The following is a 15,518-nucleotide window of genomic DNA, read 5'->3' as shown; positions in this document are numbered from 1 at the left end:
CAAGTTACAGACTGTGGGGCAGATGTATTAAGCCAGGTGAAGTGATAAAGTGGTAATAAAGCAGTGATAAAGTGGAAGGTAATAACGTATCAGCTGTGTTTTGAAAAATGACACTTAAAAGATGATTGGCTGCTGATTTATCACTTCACCTGGGTTAATAGTAATACATCTCCCCCCCAGGGCATTCCCCATATACTGAAGGTGAATATGAGCATGTAGTTCCCATACTGTATATACAATGCAGGTGCAATTAATCCCATAGGTGCCGATTCTGTGGGTGTTCAAGGGCCTGAGCACCCACGGAAATTGATGAGCACCCACGGGCCTGGAGTCCCGCTGCTGGGCCATCATATTAACTTTCTAATTTGTGGCTGCAGCACCAACATTACCGGACCCGCCAGCTGGAAAACAGTATGCCGGGAAGAGTGTATTCTGTCCGCGGAGTACCTGCACTGTGGGGGCATTTATGTACCTGCACTGTGGGGGCATTTATGTACCTGCACTGTGGGGGCATTTATGTACCTGCACTGTGGGGGCATATATGTATGTGGAACTCTGTTGCCGTAATTTGAATATTGGAGACAACTGTGCTCCGTAATATAAATTGGTATTATTTTGTGGCCACACCCCTTCCCCATGAAGCCACTCCTCTATATTTTTGGCTTGAGCACCCACCAGCATAAATAGGCACCTATGATTAATCCTATAGGTCTGTATAGGAAAAACAACAACAGTACTTGTTTTCCTGCTGCCTTTTAGGGGGAAATTTACGAAGAATACGAATGCAAAAAGTTGCATTCATATTCTTAATACGAATGGCTACGACTGCCTAAATCGTATGCCAAGTCGTGTTCCGGAGGGGGATTTACAAAGCAGTCAAATACGACTGCTTTGTAATCCTCCAATGGTGTATAAATTCGTATTAACGGCCGTATATACGGCCGCTAATACGAATTTGTGGAGCCAGTCTGCACGGATCAGTCAGATCCGTGCAGGCTGCAAGGTGTAAAAAAAAAAAAAGAGAAAATTAAATAAATACATAAAAAATCGTCGTGGGGTCCCCCCCACAGCCGCAACCAGCACTAGGCTGATAGAGCCGGGGCCGGTAATTAGAAATCAGGGAACCCGACAAATAGGGGTTCTCCCGATTTTTAACAACCAGCTCCAGGTCCGGGGCTGGTTCCCGAAATACTGGGGACAAAATGAGTAAGGGTCCCCCGTATTTTAAGAACCAGCCCCAGGCGAAACCAGCCAGCAGGGTAATGCCACAGCCGGGGGGAGACTTTTTATACAAGTCCCCCAGCCAAAGCATTAACCCCCTGACCGGTCAGCCTGGCCAGGGGCCCTGGGGGAGTGGGGCCCCCCCACCAGGACTTACCTGACCAGGCTGAAGCCTGGTGCTGTCCTCGGTGCCCCTGGGCGGTGGGCATCGAGCTGATTTCAGTTCCTCTCAGCAGAATGATTCTATTGGCCGCTTAGCGCGGCTTCTGATTGGCTGCTAGGCGGCCAATAGAATCATTCTGCTTAGAGGCGCAGAGGATGAAGGATCTCTGCACCTCTCAGTCCGACGCAGGGAGCTCCAGGAATCGCCGGCAGCTTGAAGAAGCTGGAAGAAGCCCAGGACTACGGCGGATCAAGACTTCAGATCTTCCATGGAGGACCTGGGTAAGTAGGATTTCCTTCCACAGGTCCCCCATGGATTTCTTCGGACCCCAGACCGGACGACGACACCGACGAAGCCGACATGGAAAAGAATGCCGACATAGATCCGGACCAGGACAAGGCACCGGATCAAGACCCTGGGACCTACCTACGGGATCAAGATAGGTAAGTATCAGTATGTGTGTAATGTATGTATTAAAGTTTTATTTTTCTTATGTGTCAGTGTGTGTTTATTTCACAATTTTTTTTACTGTGGAACTACAAGTGCCAGGTGGCCCTTTAATGCCCCGCAGGCTGGGACTTGTGGTTCTCCAAGTCCCAGCTTGTGGGGGAGGCTTGCTGGGACTCATAGTTCCACAGTTTAAAACAATAGTTTTTACATCTATTATTCTACACTGAAATCAGCTCGATGCCCACCGCCCAGGGGCATCGAGGACAGCACCAGGCTTCAGCCTGGTCAGGTAAGTCCTGGAGGGGGGACCCCTTTATTGGGGGGGTCCCCACTCCGCCAGGGCCCCTAGCCAGGCTGACCGGTCAGGGGGTTAATGCTTTGGCTCCCCCCGGCTGTGGCATTACCCTGCTGGCTGGTTTGGCCTGGGGCTGGTTCTTAAAATACGGGGGACCCCTAATCATTTTGTCCCCCTGTATTTTGGGAACCAGCCCTGGACCTGGAGCCTGGGGCTGGTTTTAAAAAAATTGGGGAACCCCTATTTGTCGGGTTTCCTGACTTTTTATTACCGGCCCGGCTCCTTCAGCCTGGTGCTGGTTACAGCTGTGGGGGGGGGGACCCCACGCTGTTTTTTTTTATTTTATTTTATTTTTTCTCAATTTTTTTTAACACTGAACCATGCACGGATCTGACTGATGCGTGCAGGCTTCTGCCAAATACGACAGGAAAATAAAGTGTATTTTCCTGCCGTATATTCGTGACAGTTTTACACTAATTAGCAGCCGTATTATCAATACGGCCGCTTAGTAAATCAGGAACCACCATTCTTTTGAATGGTGATTTCTGCCGTATTCTTTCGATGGTGTACTCATTCATATTTGTAAATACAAATACAAATGTCCCATCATTAAGAATACGAAAAAAAAGATTTTTTTCCACAATTTTTTTTTTTAGTAAATTTCCCCCTTAATGTCTTCTGGGCACCTGATCTTACGATGACACATCCCAGAGCACATAGGTTGAATAAAGACACTTACCTGCACTGCCTCCACTAAAAGCTCCAATTCTCAGCTTATAATTGTCGTCTTCTCCTAACAAGGCGAAGGAAGCATAACTTGCAAAACTATAGATGTTATCAAAATCTGTCAGGTCAACTCGAAGCTCATGGGTTCCTGAAGGGTTAAACACATACAGACCCACAGATAAAGCACAATGGAACACGGAGTGGGGAAAATCCGCATTGCAGCACTTCATATACAGAGTCAAACTAATGGTGGTATTCAATCCCGGGTCACGACTGTTGGTACGTCCAGGCAGCCGTGATAACGGCCGTGGATTGTTGACATTCGGCCCGGAAAGATAGCAGTGTATAGGCGCCTGCCGCTATTTCCCCCATCGGAAATAGCGGCGGGGATTGAATATCCCCCTTAGTCGCATACAGATGAACGAATGTCACGCGTCAAATTAATCCGTGCAATCTACTGTACATCAGCAGAGTAATTTTGTCCCAGGGACTGATGTGAATGTTCAAATATTCTCTGTAAATCTTGTGCGCTATATAAGAAACTGCTAATAAATAAATAAATAGTATCTGAGGGATTCTGATTAAACCGTCTGTGCTGAAGCCTGGATATCATAAAAACCTGCACTGTTGGTGTGTCTTGAGGACCGTGGTTGGGAACGCCTGTCCTAGAGAAATAGAGTTTGGATGAGACTCTTCAGGAGGCGCACAGCTTATTAATTAAATTAATAAAAAGTGGTTAGGTGAATATGTGAAAAAATTATAATAAATATATGAAAAATTATATCTTTATCATAAATTTTTCACGTGTTCACCTAACCACTCGTTTATCTCCCATTTTTTATGTGCATCATTGAAAACATTACCACCAAGAGTCATCACAATACGGAACACCTCTTTATTAAATGAAAGGACATGCTATACACAAGAAATGCACATTTAGCAGTGGTTATGGCTTGACATCACATACACCATGCCAGAAAAGAAGCTGCTGGGACAGGCTTTTCTGTTGAAATTACTGTGGTGGAGGTGGAACCAGTTCCCCCGCCATTACAGGTGGTGGATCTCAGTTCCGCCCATTTCCCCCTTTCCACTTTAACCCCTGATGTGGGTAGAAACAACTATTCTGAGACAAGGATCAGACATCTACATCAGGTACCAGGGAAGTAATTAAAACCCAAGCCTCTTTCTCCTTCCCGTGCCCTGTGAACAGGAAGCATCCATTTTTGGGGTGACAGAAAGCAGACACAATGGGTATATTAATTTTGAAAAAGGAGCCCTGCTGTACCTGAAATGCATTGGTGAGTTGGAGCCATTGCTTTTTGTCCATCTTTAAACCTCCATGTTACCTCTTGCCTGGGTGAGTGAGGGTGGATGTGGTTCCGAATACAGGAGGGAGATCACTTGATTTATCTTCATTTTTACCATTGACTTTTATTGGATGTTTGGACTGTCTATATATGGAATACATTTTTTACTATTTAGAACCATCTGGGTCCTGGTCATCTTGCGACAACCACGGATGTGCCAGTCAATGCCTTGTGGTTTACCCGAAATACATTTTTTTAGGAATATTAGGAATATAGGACACCTATATAAGGTGAAAACCAAACATATGGGGGATTTAGAGAACAATAGTGTAGCAAAGAATCCTTTATGTGCATATAGGGTTTGGGAGAAAGGTCAGTTTAAAGGAACACTGTGACTATAGAGAGTGTTCCTCTTCCAGTATTAATAATCTGACCTATTTTATTAATTTTCTCTGAAATTGACTGTAATCTGGTATATATACTCTTTGTAATTATTATTTTTTAGCTTTGATGATATTCTTGTGATCTTACTTAAGGAATCACCCTCATACATTAGTTCCACTGTAAACAGGCAGGGCTGTTGCCACTACTAGTCAGCTTTAGGAATTTGACTGGGGGCGCCGGCCACTCCATGGCATTAGGTGAGCGGTAGCCGTGTCCCCCCCCTCCCGCCATAGAGTGGGTGAGCGGTGGGGCTGGTCTGAAATCCCCTACACCCCCATAGAGCGACTCAGCGGCCACAACTCTCCACCCCCCGTGGAGTGGTGGAGCTTCTGCAAGCCCCCGGTCGAGCAACTCGGCCTCGGCGGCGTACGCATCACCCCAGACTCGGCGGGTGCATCATCCCGCAGACTCAGCCGCATCACCCCCCCAACTCAACGGCAGCCACATCACAACCCCCTCCCCGCTGAGCGGGTGAGTGGCCGGGCCTATGGCTGGGTTCGTTTACTAGAGACCCTGTCTTTCTTAGGGTTGCAGACCATCAGTGGCGGATTCAGGGGGGGGGGCACCCGGGCACGTGCCCCCCCTGTCATTTATTTTGTAGCTGAGGACCAGGGCTTTCCAATGAGCTCAGCCCCGTGTCTCTAGCCCCCCGGGAACCGGAGATATCGCCTGGCAAACCTGTAACAGTTTTTTACCCATAGGATAATATGGGACCCGTCAATTCCGACCCCCACCCGGTTCCGACGGCAGCCAGTTCCCGCCCTGGCATCACAGAAGCTTGTAGTTGATATCATTCAATTCCAAATCGCTGGGCCTTCAATATGATACCAGGCTGGTCCAAATCGGTAAATTGGTTCCAGAGATATTGCGTGTAAACCGTTTTTTTTTATTTTTTGAAATGTAATTTCGGTACTTATGTAGTATCTGGGCTGCCGATTTTTTGATTGTATGCCTTAAGTTAAGGCATACAATCAGATGCGATGCGATGCGATATCGCATCGCATCGCATCGCATGCGACCATCGGATGCGATGACCCGATTTTTCCATAGGAATCAATGTTAAAATGGACTGAGTCCATTTTAACATGGAATTCAATGGGAAAAAGGGGTCCTTTTCATACCCCTACTATCCAAGTGGGCATGGAGTTGGATATAAACCTGTGGCGAGCCCGAAGCGTGGCGAGCGAAGCGAGCCCCGCGAGGGGACGGTATTCTGTGTCCCCTCGCGGGGCTCGCTACGCTCGCCACGCTTCGGGCTCGGTGGCTCGCTACGCTCGCCACAGGTTTATATCCAACTCCATGCCCACTTGGATAGTAGGGGTATGAAAAGGACCCCTTTTTCCCATTGAATTCCATGTTAAAATGTCCATTTTAACATTGATTCCTATGGAAAAATCGGGTCATCGCATCGCATCGCATCGCATCCGATGGTCGCATGCGATGCGATGCGATGTACCCGATTTAGAAATCGGCAGCCCAGATACTACATAAGTACCGTAATTTCATGGCTGTTCATGATTTTGAGGGCAGATTAGTCTGGAACCAAACGTTCCAGTTTCACTGGACCAAAATCATTCAAAGCCCACTCAAAAGTTCTTCAATATAATACTTGTCTCATGTAAATGGGTCAGTTGCTTCCGAAGAAATAGCCGGTTAAATGAGATAACTGGTTAAAGGGGGGAGGGGTGATTTTCTCTCCCCCTCACACCAGAAAATGCAGGGACTAGGCTGGTGTAAAAGGAGCCAACCTGGGAATGCATTTTCTGGTGTGAAAGGGGTATTATTTCAAATAGCCGGGACCTGCAGTGCTCTGAATACAGCCAGGCTCTGCCACTGTCAGTGGCTATCACTTCTGCCTGGCGGCGGCTGTCCCCCATTTACCACGAGCATGTATTCCCCCTTGGCAATGAGCATGTAATCCCACATGGCAATGAGCATGGAACCTCTGGCAATGAGCATGGAACCCTTGGCAATGAGCATGTAGAGAAGCAGCACTTATGTAGCATAATTTTTAATAGGCATTATGGTGTTTGGCATAACACATAATGGACATAATGGCGTGTAACTTAACGTGTAATGGACATTATGGTGTAAATGTTTAATGCGCGCCTTTGGTGGACAATGTCCCTGTTTATGAAGTGTATTGTGAATTTTGGCTTAATCTGTGTGGCATTATGTGAATTCTGGCTCAATCCATGTGGCATTATGTGAATTTTGGCTCAATCCGTGTGGCATTATGTGAATTTTGGCTCAATCCATGTGGCATTATGAGAATTTTGGCTCAATCCGTGTGGCATTATGTGAATTTTTTCCCAATCCATGTAGCATTATGTAAATTTTGGCTCAATCCATGTAGCATTATGTAAATTTTGGCTCAATCCGTGTGGCATTATGTAAATTTTGGCTCAATCCGTATGGCATTTTATGCATTTGGCTCAATCCGTGTGGCATTATGTGAATTTTGACACAATCCATTTGGCATTATGTGAATTTTGGCTCAATCCGTGTGTGTTATTATGTAAATTTTGGCTCAATCCATGTGGCATTATGTGAATTTTGACACAATCCATGTGGCATTATTTGAATTGTGGCTCAATCCATGTGGCATTATGTCAATTTTGGCTCATTCCATTTGGCATCATGTGTAAGGGGCAAGTATAATGGGGTCTAGTATTTTGTTGCATAATGTGTAGAAGTTGTATATGGTGTTGACATGCCCCCTGTTGAGTGGCCACACACCCTTTCCTGGAGTGCGCCTTTGGCGCACGCACAACTACATCCTTCACTTTTGTCGCCATGGTGGGCCTGCATACTTTAAATGCCAGGGCCTATTTTTAATTCCATTCCCACCCTCTCCTGCCGCTCTCTTAGCATGTACACTGACACCACAAACACCGCCCCTCCCCCACCCAAACCCTTTTTTATCATGGTGCCCCCCCTGTCATTTTATCCTGGATCCGCCCCTGCAGACCATGCAGTGGAATATTATCAGTAGAGTAAAGCACTGGGGCCCTTAACCACACATTCACAGGAACCACTTATGCAAAATCATGTCATGCCCTCCTGTGGTCCTGCACTATTATTATTATAATTTTATTTATAAGGCTCCACAAGTGTTTCGCAGCGCCGCACAAAGGAACAGTACAGGGAGACAAAACAGTATAACATTGAATAAATAACAAAAATAGAGTACAAATAAAGAGCGCCACAGATCAATTATATAGATTCAGTACACTATAGCTTAAAAATATTTAGTGAGTACTCAATCCACATACTATAAGAGGCTTGAGGCCAATGATGGAGATGAGTATGCAGACGAAGATGGTTACTGAGTGTTTGAGTATAGGAGAGCTGTGAGTGACATGTGAAGAGAAGAGGGCTTTGACAACAGGAGGGAAGAGGGCCCTGCTCGGAGGAGCTTACAATCTAGTAGGAAGGGAAGACAGACAGATTACAAGAGGTGCAAGCAAGTGGGTGGTGGCTAGATAGCAGGATGTAAGTAGGCAAGGGGTCGGAGAACCAGCTAGTTTATGCAGTGCTTTGATACAGTTAATGTCTGTCAACCCTCTGATTGGGAAATACTGTAGCTCAAGCTATCCACCAATCATCATGCTGACAGCCATTCAAGTACAGAATGCTGCCTCGCCACTCTGATCTCGTGACAACCACCCGCCCCTGATCGAAGGTCCCTAGAATTGTGGGGCCCTGGTGAGCTGCCCAGTGTACCTATACATTATAATGGCCCTGACAGCACCCGTATTTGGGGTGGGACTAACCCTATGGTGGGCACTCATAACATCCAGTCCCATCTTATGGCACTAGAACCAATGTTCACCTGCAAAAAAAACATAAATTCAAAGATACATATGATTGTATGTGAATGTACAACACTTTTGTTGGTAAGCTGCTCAATCAGAGGGGTGTCACTCAGGTGCCAAAAGGGAGGTGCAATTCTGGCTAGGAAAATCCATTTGGTATCCCAGTTGCACACTGAGTGTATGTGAATGTAATGAGTCGGTTACCTGAAGACGTCAGTTTGTGAATGTTCTCATTTCCTAGCCAGAACTCGCTCAGTTGGTTGCCAAAGCCCCGTTTGTATTCATCCCATTCCCTGAAGAAATTTACAGTCCCATCGTATCGTCTCTGAAAGACCTAAAGGTTTACAGCAAGATTAGGAGCCTTGGGAAATCCCGGACAGTAAAATAAGTGTATTCTCTAATTACAACTTCACTACAGAGGAACCTTCCGGAAGATGACAAAGGCCTGATTGGCGATACCTGGAGGAATGGGACCAGCAGCTTTGAGGGTAATACTGTATGTTGCTCTGTTCATACAATAGCTGGTTTCTACATCACAGATCATCAGATGGATTTATTATACCACGTGATATTGTTGGTCAGTGTTAACCAGACTTTATACTATAGATCTGCTAAAAGGGAAAGCAGACAATCTTTTCCTATCCCATATAAACACTGCAAAAATTGTTAAAAATAAACATTGGTCAAATAAATCAATCTTGTTTATGAGAGTTGCTCAATTACAGTCGTTCATGATCTTGAGATGTCAAACATTGCTTATAGCCTCTCACTATTCTACATGTAACATTGCATTGGGTAGTAAACAATTCACATTGTCTGTGTCTGTGACAAATCCATTAGTTCTCATTCTAAATTCTGCTGTGTAACAATGACCATTCTCATGTGCAGTATATACTAGAACTAACGTTGAATTACAAACAAGTCGGCTGTCTTAGGTTGTTGCAAAATCTCAAGTTGGGTCCATACCAGAGCGACTGCCTTTACTGACGATTTCCCTGGAGCCCAAAAGTAGCAAATGGAGCACACACACACACACTGCAAAAAATGACCAAATTATATTTTACATTGTTTGGACACATGTGATATATTGCTGCTCATATACACACTGGATCAACCTTCATGAAGGTCACATCAAGTTGGTCTGACTCTGACATATCGTTTGCCGTCTGGTTTGCACACTGCCGTGTAGGCACCAAATTGCTAGCATTTTTACTAGGTCTGATGTGCAGCACATCACACCTGATGTTGTTGCATGCGACCTCTGTAGAGCACATACTGAGTGTTGACTTTGTAACCATGTAGACATTTATATGATGAAGATCAACAAAATACTGTATAACGATCCCTATTCTGTGGCACTTGCTCAGATATGCAGTGCTCTTCAGGCCCTCTTCAGATCCCCATCACGAAGCATCCTCGCAGTTACCGCACTATTCCTTTTCACTGTGGTGTTACCGCACTGGGGGCCTCATTTAGAGTCTTTGTAGGCAGCAGCTGTGCTGACATAGGGTAATGCCGCAGGTGTCGTGTGGAAATAGACCTCTTAACAGCTTAGTTGATCCACTGCTGCATGCGTAAGACTCAGGATCGCATCATTTGGGTGACCATCGTGCTTCTGAGTAACCCTGAGGTTACTTACAATGGCTGTTTTTTTCATGCAGCAGGGGCCAGTGAGGCTGGGACGATGGCAGCATGTCAATCATGCTGCATTTAATCAGGGCCGGTGCAAGGCTTCTCCGCACCCTAGGCAAAACTTTTAACCTACTCTCCCCCCCCCCCCAAAAAAAAAAGATTATTTAGATTATGTGGTCATCCAATCCCCGTGACCCCCTCTCCCACGCCCTAGGAAGGTGGCCAAGTCCCTTGGTTTTTCCTGGAGGTCCTCTGCACCCTCCCCTTTGCCACCCACAACAGGGTACAAGGAAGAGGGGGCAGCAATGTAGAAAGTAAGGGAAAGTATAGAGGTGAGGTCTTAGAAGTTCCACAGCCACCACCTGCTTTAAGTACAGCAAGGATCCTCATAGACATCCTTGTTTTTTTGATTTGCAGACTTGGTGGCGCCCCCCAGATCCCGGCGCCCTAGGCAGCTGCCTAAAGCTGCCTAGTGGTAGAACCGGCCCTGCATTTAATGGGGACACTGTGACCCAGTAGCCTAATTACACTAAACATCGGAGCAGTACACAAACCAATAGGTTTGTGTAAGTCTCTGAAACCTGTAGAGGATTAGATTCATCTTTACAATGCGCCTGACAAAACACAATTATTTACTATCACTAGAGAGCAAACTACATTTATTTGTAAAATGCATATAAATTATTGATCTGGGTCCTTCACACAATGTTAGAACGATGTTAGATAAATCACTTTTTCTTCTACTCTCTTCTAGTTCTGTGCTTTTTCTATTTATACATCTGTGCCAGTAAAAATCCAATGTGGACACAATCCATATGGGGATTTGGCAGTATCCTAATAGATGGATCCCCTCAGTGTCAGACTGTTGCATGATGGGCCCACCAGGGGGTCTGCGGCAGTACCAGCCCATATGTACAGGGTGTGGCCTTCCAGAGGGGGTGTGTCCTGTAGCCACAGAGCTTTTGCTAACCATTAGGAAGTGCATGGCCTGCGCCCCTTGATAAATACTAAGTACAGTGAATAATGCATACAATGTACCATAATTATAGCACCAGAGAATTATAGCACCAATGCACTGTATAAACTACACCATAGACCTGTGTAATATAAGGTAAAATATGTACAATGTATAATTTAAGTGCACTGTCTGGAACCTGATCCTTTGAGGTCATTGGGCCAGTCCAACCCTGGACCCTCTGCTATGGCACACATTGTACTAATGCTCTATATTGGGGTTATGTTGGCTATTGTCTGAAAGCTCGAACTTCCAATACAAACCCCTTGGATGAACAGACCGTCCTACTTTGGAGAAGGTTGGTGTATTGGAAATTCCCACTTTCTGGGAGGAAGAACGTGAAAGCAGAACAGATTTATGTGGGCATCAGTTTTTTGTAACAATACACTCTGGATATTAGACCTGTCCAGTAACTGCATATGTGCAACCCCACAAAGTGGCATGAGAACATCTCACCCCAATCCAGATGGGGGCAGCTAATCAGATATCCTGTTGTTAATTGCAGGCTCTGTACTCCTTTATGGAAGCTGCAAAGGGGACGAGACCCAGCTGGCGAGATGATTGACAGCATGAGGGAAAAGAGACCTGGTTGGTTGGGTGAGTGTTGCGAAGGAGAGGAGGAAGTGACGAGGGGCGCGGAGGATGGGAAGCGCAGGGAAAGCTGAGCAGAGTAGAGGTTGGAGGCGTCTGGCAGCACAGTGCGTAGAGATGGAAGCAGGAGCAGCAGGTGCAACTACCTCTGCAGCATCCCAAGAGACTCCAGTGAGACCAGGCCCCGCAAGTGTCAGACGGCAGCTAGAGGCAGTGGGAGGCGGAGTGGGGAGTAACTCCGGGCAGCCCACTGCCTGCAGAGTAAGGGACAGAGGTCTCAGTATCTGGGCGGCGAGGCGGACGCAATCCTGTCCGCCTTCCGCTTCAGGGGGCTTCAGGGGGTTGCGGGGACCCGGTGTAGTAGACCCCGCGCGCGTCCCCTTCCGGCATACAGATGGCGTGGGGCAGGGGATGGCGGCTGGCATCGCCATCCCCTGGATAGATAAGTCCCGCTCTATCTGTACATCCTGTCCTCTGTGAGGATTATGGACCGAATCATAGTTGCTCGCTAAAGTTGCCACACATGTGATTTTGGACTCACAGATGTGCAAGTATATGGTAAGAGATTTTTATAAAGACCGGGACCCTCCATTTTGGCCAGATGTATCAAGCTTCAAAAAGTGATAAAATGGGGAGTGATAAACAACTAGCCAATCAGCTCTTAACTGTCATGTTACAGGCTGGGTTTAAAAATGACATGTAGTAGCTGATTGGCTGCTTGTTTATTATTCTCCACTTTAACACATTTTGATACATCTGGCCCAGAAAATTAAAATTACAACAGTGCTCCAATCTCAACACTGATCTGAAATACGACTCCTCCAGTAAATCTATGGCCGTTGAGATGCAGTAGCTGGTACAGATGGAGCGGGTCTTATTGTTGCTGGCGAATCGCCAGCAGCATGTTGCTGGCGATCCGCCAGCAACACGGCGCTCCATCTGACTGAGACGCGCGTGCGTCCCCCATGCACACGCGTCTCAGTATCCTGGCGGCGGGGCGGCGAGGCGGACGCAATCCTGTCCGCCTCCCGCTTCAGGGGGCTGCGGGGGGCTTCAGGGGGCTGCAGGGACCCGGTGTAGACACCGGGCGACCGCCGGCAGCACCGTCGGAAGGGGACGTGCGCGCGCATCCCCTTACGGCATACAGATGGCGCGGGGCAGGGGATCCCTTGGATAGATAAGTCCCGCTCCATCTGTACGTGCTGCGAAAATGGTCCCTACAAGCTTGAATTTCTTGCTACTCCCTTTTACCTCCACAAATTTATTGATTAGATGGATGGATAGCGCACTCTATGGTTTGCTTGTAGTAAGAATCAGTTGGACACGCCGCTTCAGACAGACCGGCAATTCGGCACACGCTGGGAGCGGAGAAAAACTGCACCAGACGCCGCATCGGTCCAAACATCCACGGGACCTATCTGGACTCCTAGAGAGCCCAGGACGGCTTCACACCGTACAGCGAACGGGGTAAGGAGCAAGGTGCGGGACGCCGCTACTTGCTTTCTTTTCTCCCAACAGGACTTTTTTTGCATTCATACTGTGATTGAACAGCCCACATAAGACTACAGGAGACATAAGTCCGCTGGACTTATGGTATAAAGGTACCCGTTGGCACCCTCATCCCTAAGGGACTCCTGACCAACAAAAACACGCTGTCAACCACCACATCCACAGAGACTCCACACCCCACTGTATTCCATATAGGAGACATAGGTCCTTTTAGGACATATGGTAAAAGGGAACCTGTTGGCATCCCAATCCCCGCAAGGGCTCCCATAGGGACAGTAAGGTGTTTTTCCGACACTTATCGACACCCTTTATTGGACTGTGTCGACACCAGCTCCAGCGGAGCATCCACCCATTATTGTTATATTAAATAAAAATTCCTTATTTTATCATTCATCATCCTGACTGTTATTTAGAGACTACAGTGACCCATCCTACATCTTTTCTACCCCCCACTCCTTTACCCTCTCTTCCCCCACCTCATATTTCCCCATCTCACTTTCCACCCTTCACCACCTTTCTCCCCCCCCCCTCCTCCCTAACTGATTCTTACTACAAGCAAACCATAGAGTGCGCTATCCATCCATCTAATCAAAACTATACGTAAGGGGTTCTGGACAACCCCTAGGATAAGCAGCACCACGCACATAAATCAGGTAGAGCGCAATATACCCAAATTTCTGTACCTCCACAAATTGGCCATTTCCTATCAATCACTTGGGAATAAACCCTAAAATCTAATATCGATCAATGCAGAAATGCATGCACAATAATCACTCATTGTGTAAACAATAACATCACATACAACTATGAACCAGGACTTGCAGCTGTTGTGAGACCCCAAGCTGAAGGCATCATACCTTCACTGTCAAAACCCCATGTGTATATCTATATGTGGCCCCTTATTTTACTATGTTGGCATATAATATAGTTTATTAAATAAATACTGTTTTGTATCGGGCCATCTTAACAGTATTGTAGGCCCTGGGCAAAGCAATGCACTGGGGCACCAACTCAACCATTAACAGGACCATCTCTCCACTTGCTTCCATATAATAATGGGCTGACAGCACACTGATTGGTAGATAGCTCCAGCATCCACCAATCAGCATGCTGACAGCCATTCACTGTCTGGCTTCAGGCTGGGAAGCAAGAAGAGAATGTTGCACTGTGATTGGTGGAAGAAATGCTGCATGGCTGCTCTAATATTCTTTACATCCTCCCAAGAAGCTCAGAAGGCAGCTGCTCACAGCCCGATCTGTGCCTGCTCAAAGGCCCCTTGTATTGGGGGGGGGGGGGGGGATTTCATTGCAAAAGGGTTATAGGTCTGTTGTCACTTACAATCCATCCTCCGCCATCTGTGTCCATGTCACACAAGACTGTTAGAGGCTTTACACCATCTGGGTATATTTTGTACCACCCGCTGAGGTAAGAGCCCAGGTTCCGCAGCTCCTTGCAGTTTCGAGCAGCTGAAAGAGAGTAGAGTTAGGGCAGGGCAGGGCAGGCATACAGCACAGGACTAATGTCAGATTTGGGGATGATCTCACAAAGTAAGAGACTGATCATTTTGACCAAAACAATGGACTCAGCCAAAGATTGCACTGTGGGACTCAGATTGAGGTTTTGGCTACACCGCTCTTACTTTAGTCTTCATACTCTGCTGTAGTTATGTAATGTCTGAGTTTAAGACTCTCACTTACCATACGCTGTGTCTGTGGTGCTTGCATCCCCTTTCTCTCCTAAAGTGGAAAGTCATCAGTTATTAGGGCAGGCACAATGTAGAATACTATTTATTCGCTTCCTGACAAATGGCCTAATTCAGCAGAGATCGCTAATCAGAGAATTTGCAGTTGACTGCAAGCATTAAGCCGCCGCCGAGACAGAAACAGCGTCGGGGGGGAGGGGCTTTCTAGCACAGAGTCAACCAGAATCAGGCCCGATGAGTGTTTGAACCTATGCATGCATGTAAATGATGCTTTGGGTGTCCACATTGTTTCCAACTTGTAAATCAAGCACTTACAGTATGTCATTGATGCTATTGCTATCCAAGAAGAGTAATGTTGCTAAAAGCTCTTAAAACTGGATGCAGTCAATTTACCTACAATCAAAATCCCGACGGTCAAAATACCGACACGTTAAAATACCAACATTTAACTTGTTCATACTTTACCATCCCAGTGGACATGGAGGGGGAATATAGTGTACCAATCGCAGTGAGGCACCGTGCCCGAAGCATGGCGAGCGTAGGAAGCCATGCGAGGGGATGCAGTACTACGTTTCACAGTCCATGTCGCACCGACATGTGCCGACAGGCAGTATTTCATGCTATGCCATCCACTAGGGCGTGGAG

General features: G+C 46.7%; 1 protein-coding gene across 1 annotated transcript in view; it reads right to left on the bottom strand.

The window, feature by feature from the left end:
• LOC146025910 (ficolin-2-like) overlaps positions 1–15,518 on the bottom strand; it is a 112,470-nt gene that overhangs the window by 2,115 nt on the left and 94,837 nt on the right. Inside the window, exons 7-10 of the mRNA XM_083156091.1 lie at positions 14,869–14,907; positions 14,510–14,637; positions 8,629–8,758; positions 2,869–3,003 (exon numbers count right to left, since the gene is read on the bottom strand). Coding sequence (XP_083012217.1) covers positions 2,869–3,003; positions 8,629–8,758; positions 14,510–14,637; positions 14,869–14,907 — 432 coding nt within the window. The remainder of the gene's footprint in view (positions 1–2,868; positions 3,004–8,628; positions 8,759–14,509; positions 14,638–14,868; positions 14,908–15,518) is intronic.

This window comes from Crinia signifera, chromosome 8 (assembly GCF_055691185.1).
Source record: "Crinia signifera chromosome 8, ASM5569118v1, whole genome shotgun sequence".
Lineage (NCBI taxonomy): Eukaryota > Metazoa > Chordata > Amphibia > Anura > Myobatrachidae > Crinia > Crinia signifera.
Note: the sequence above shows the minus strand (reverse complement) of the source record. Positions and strands in the feature narration are given on the sequence as shown.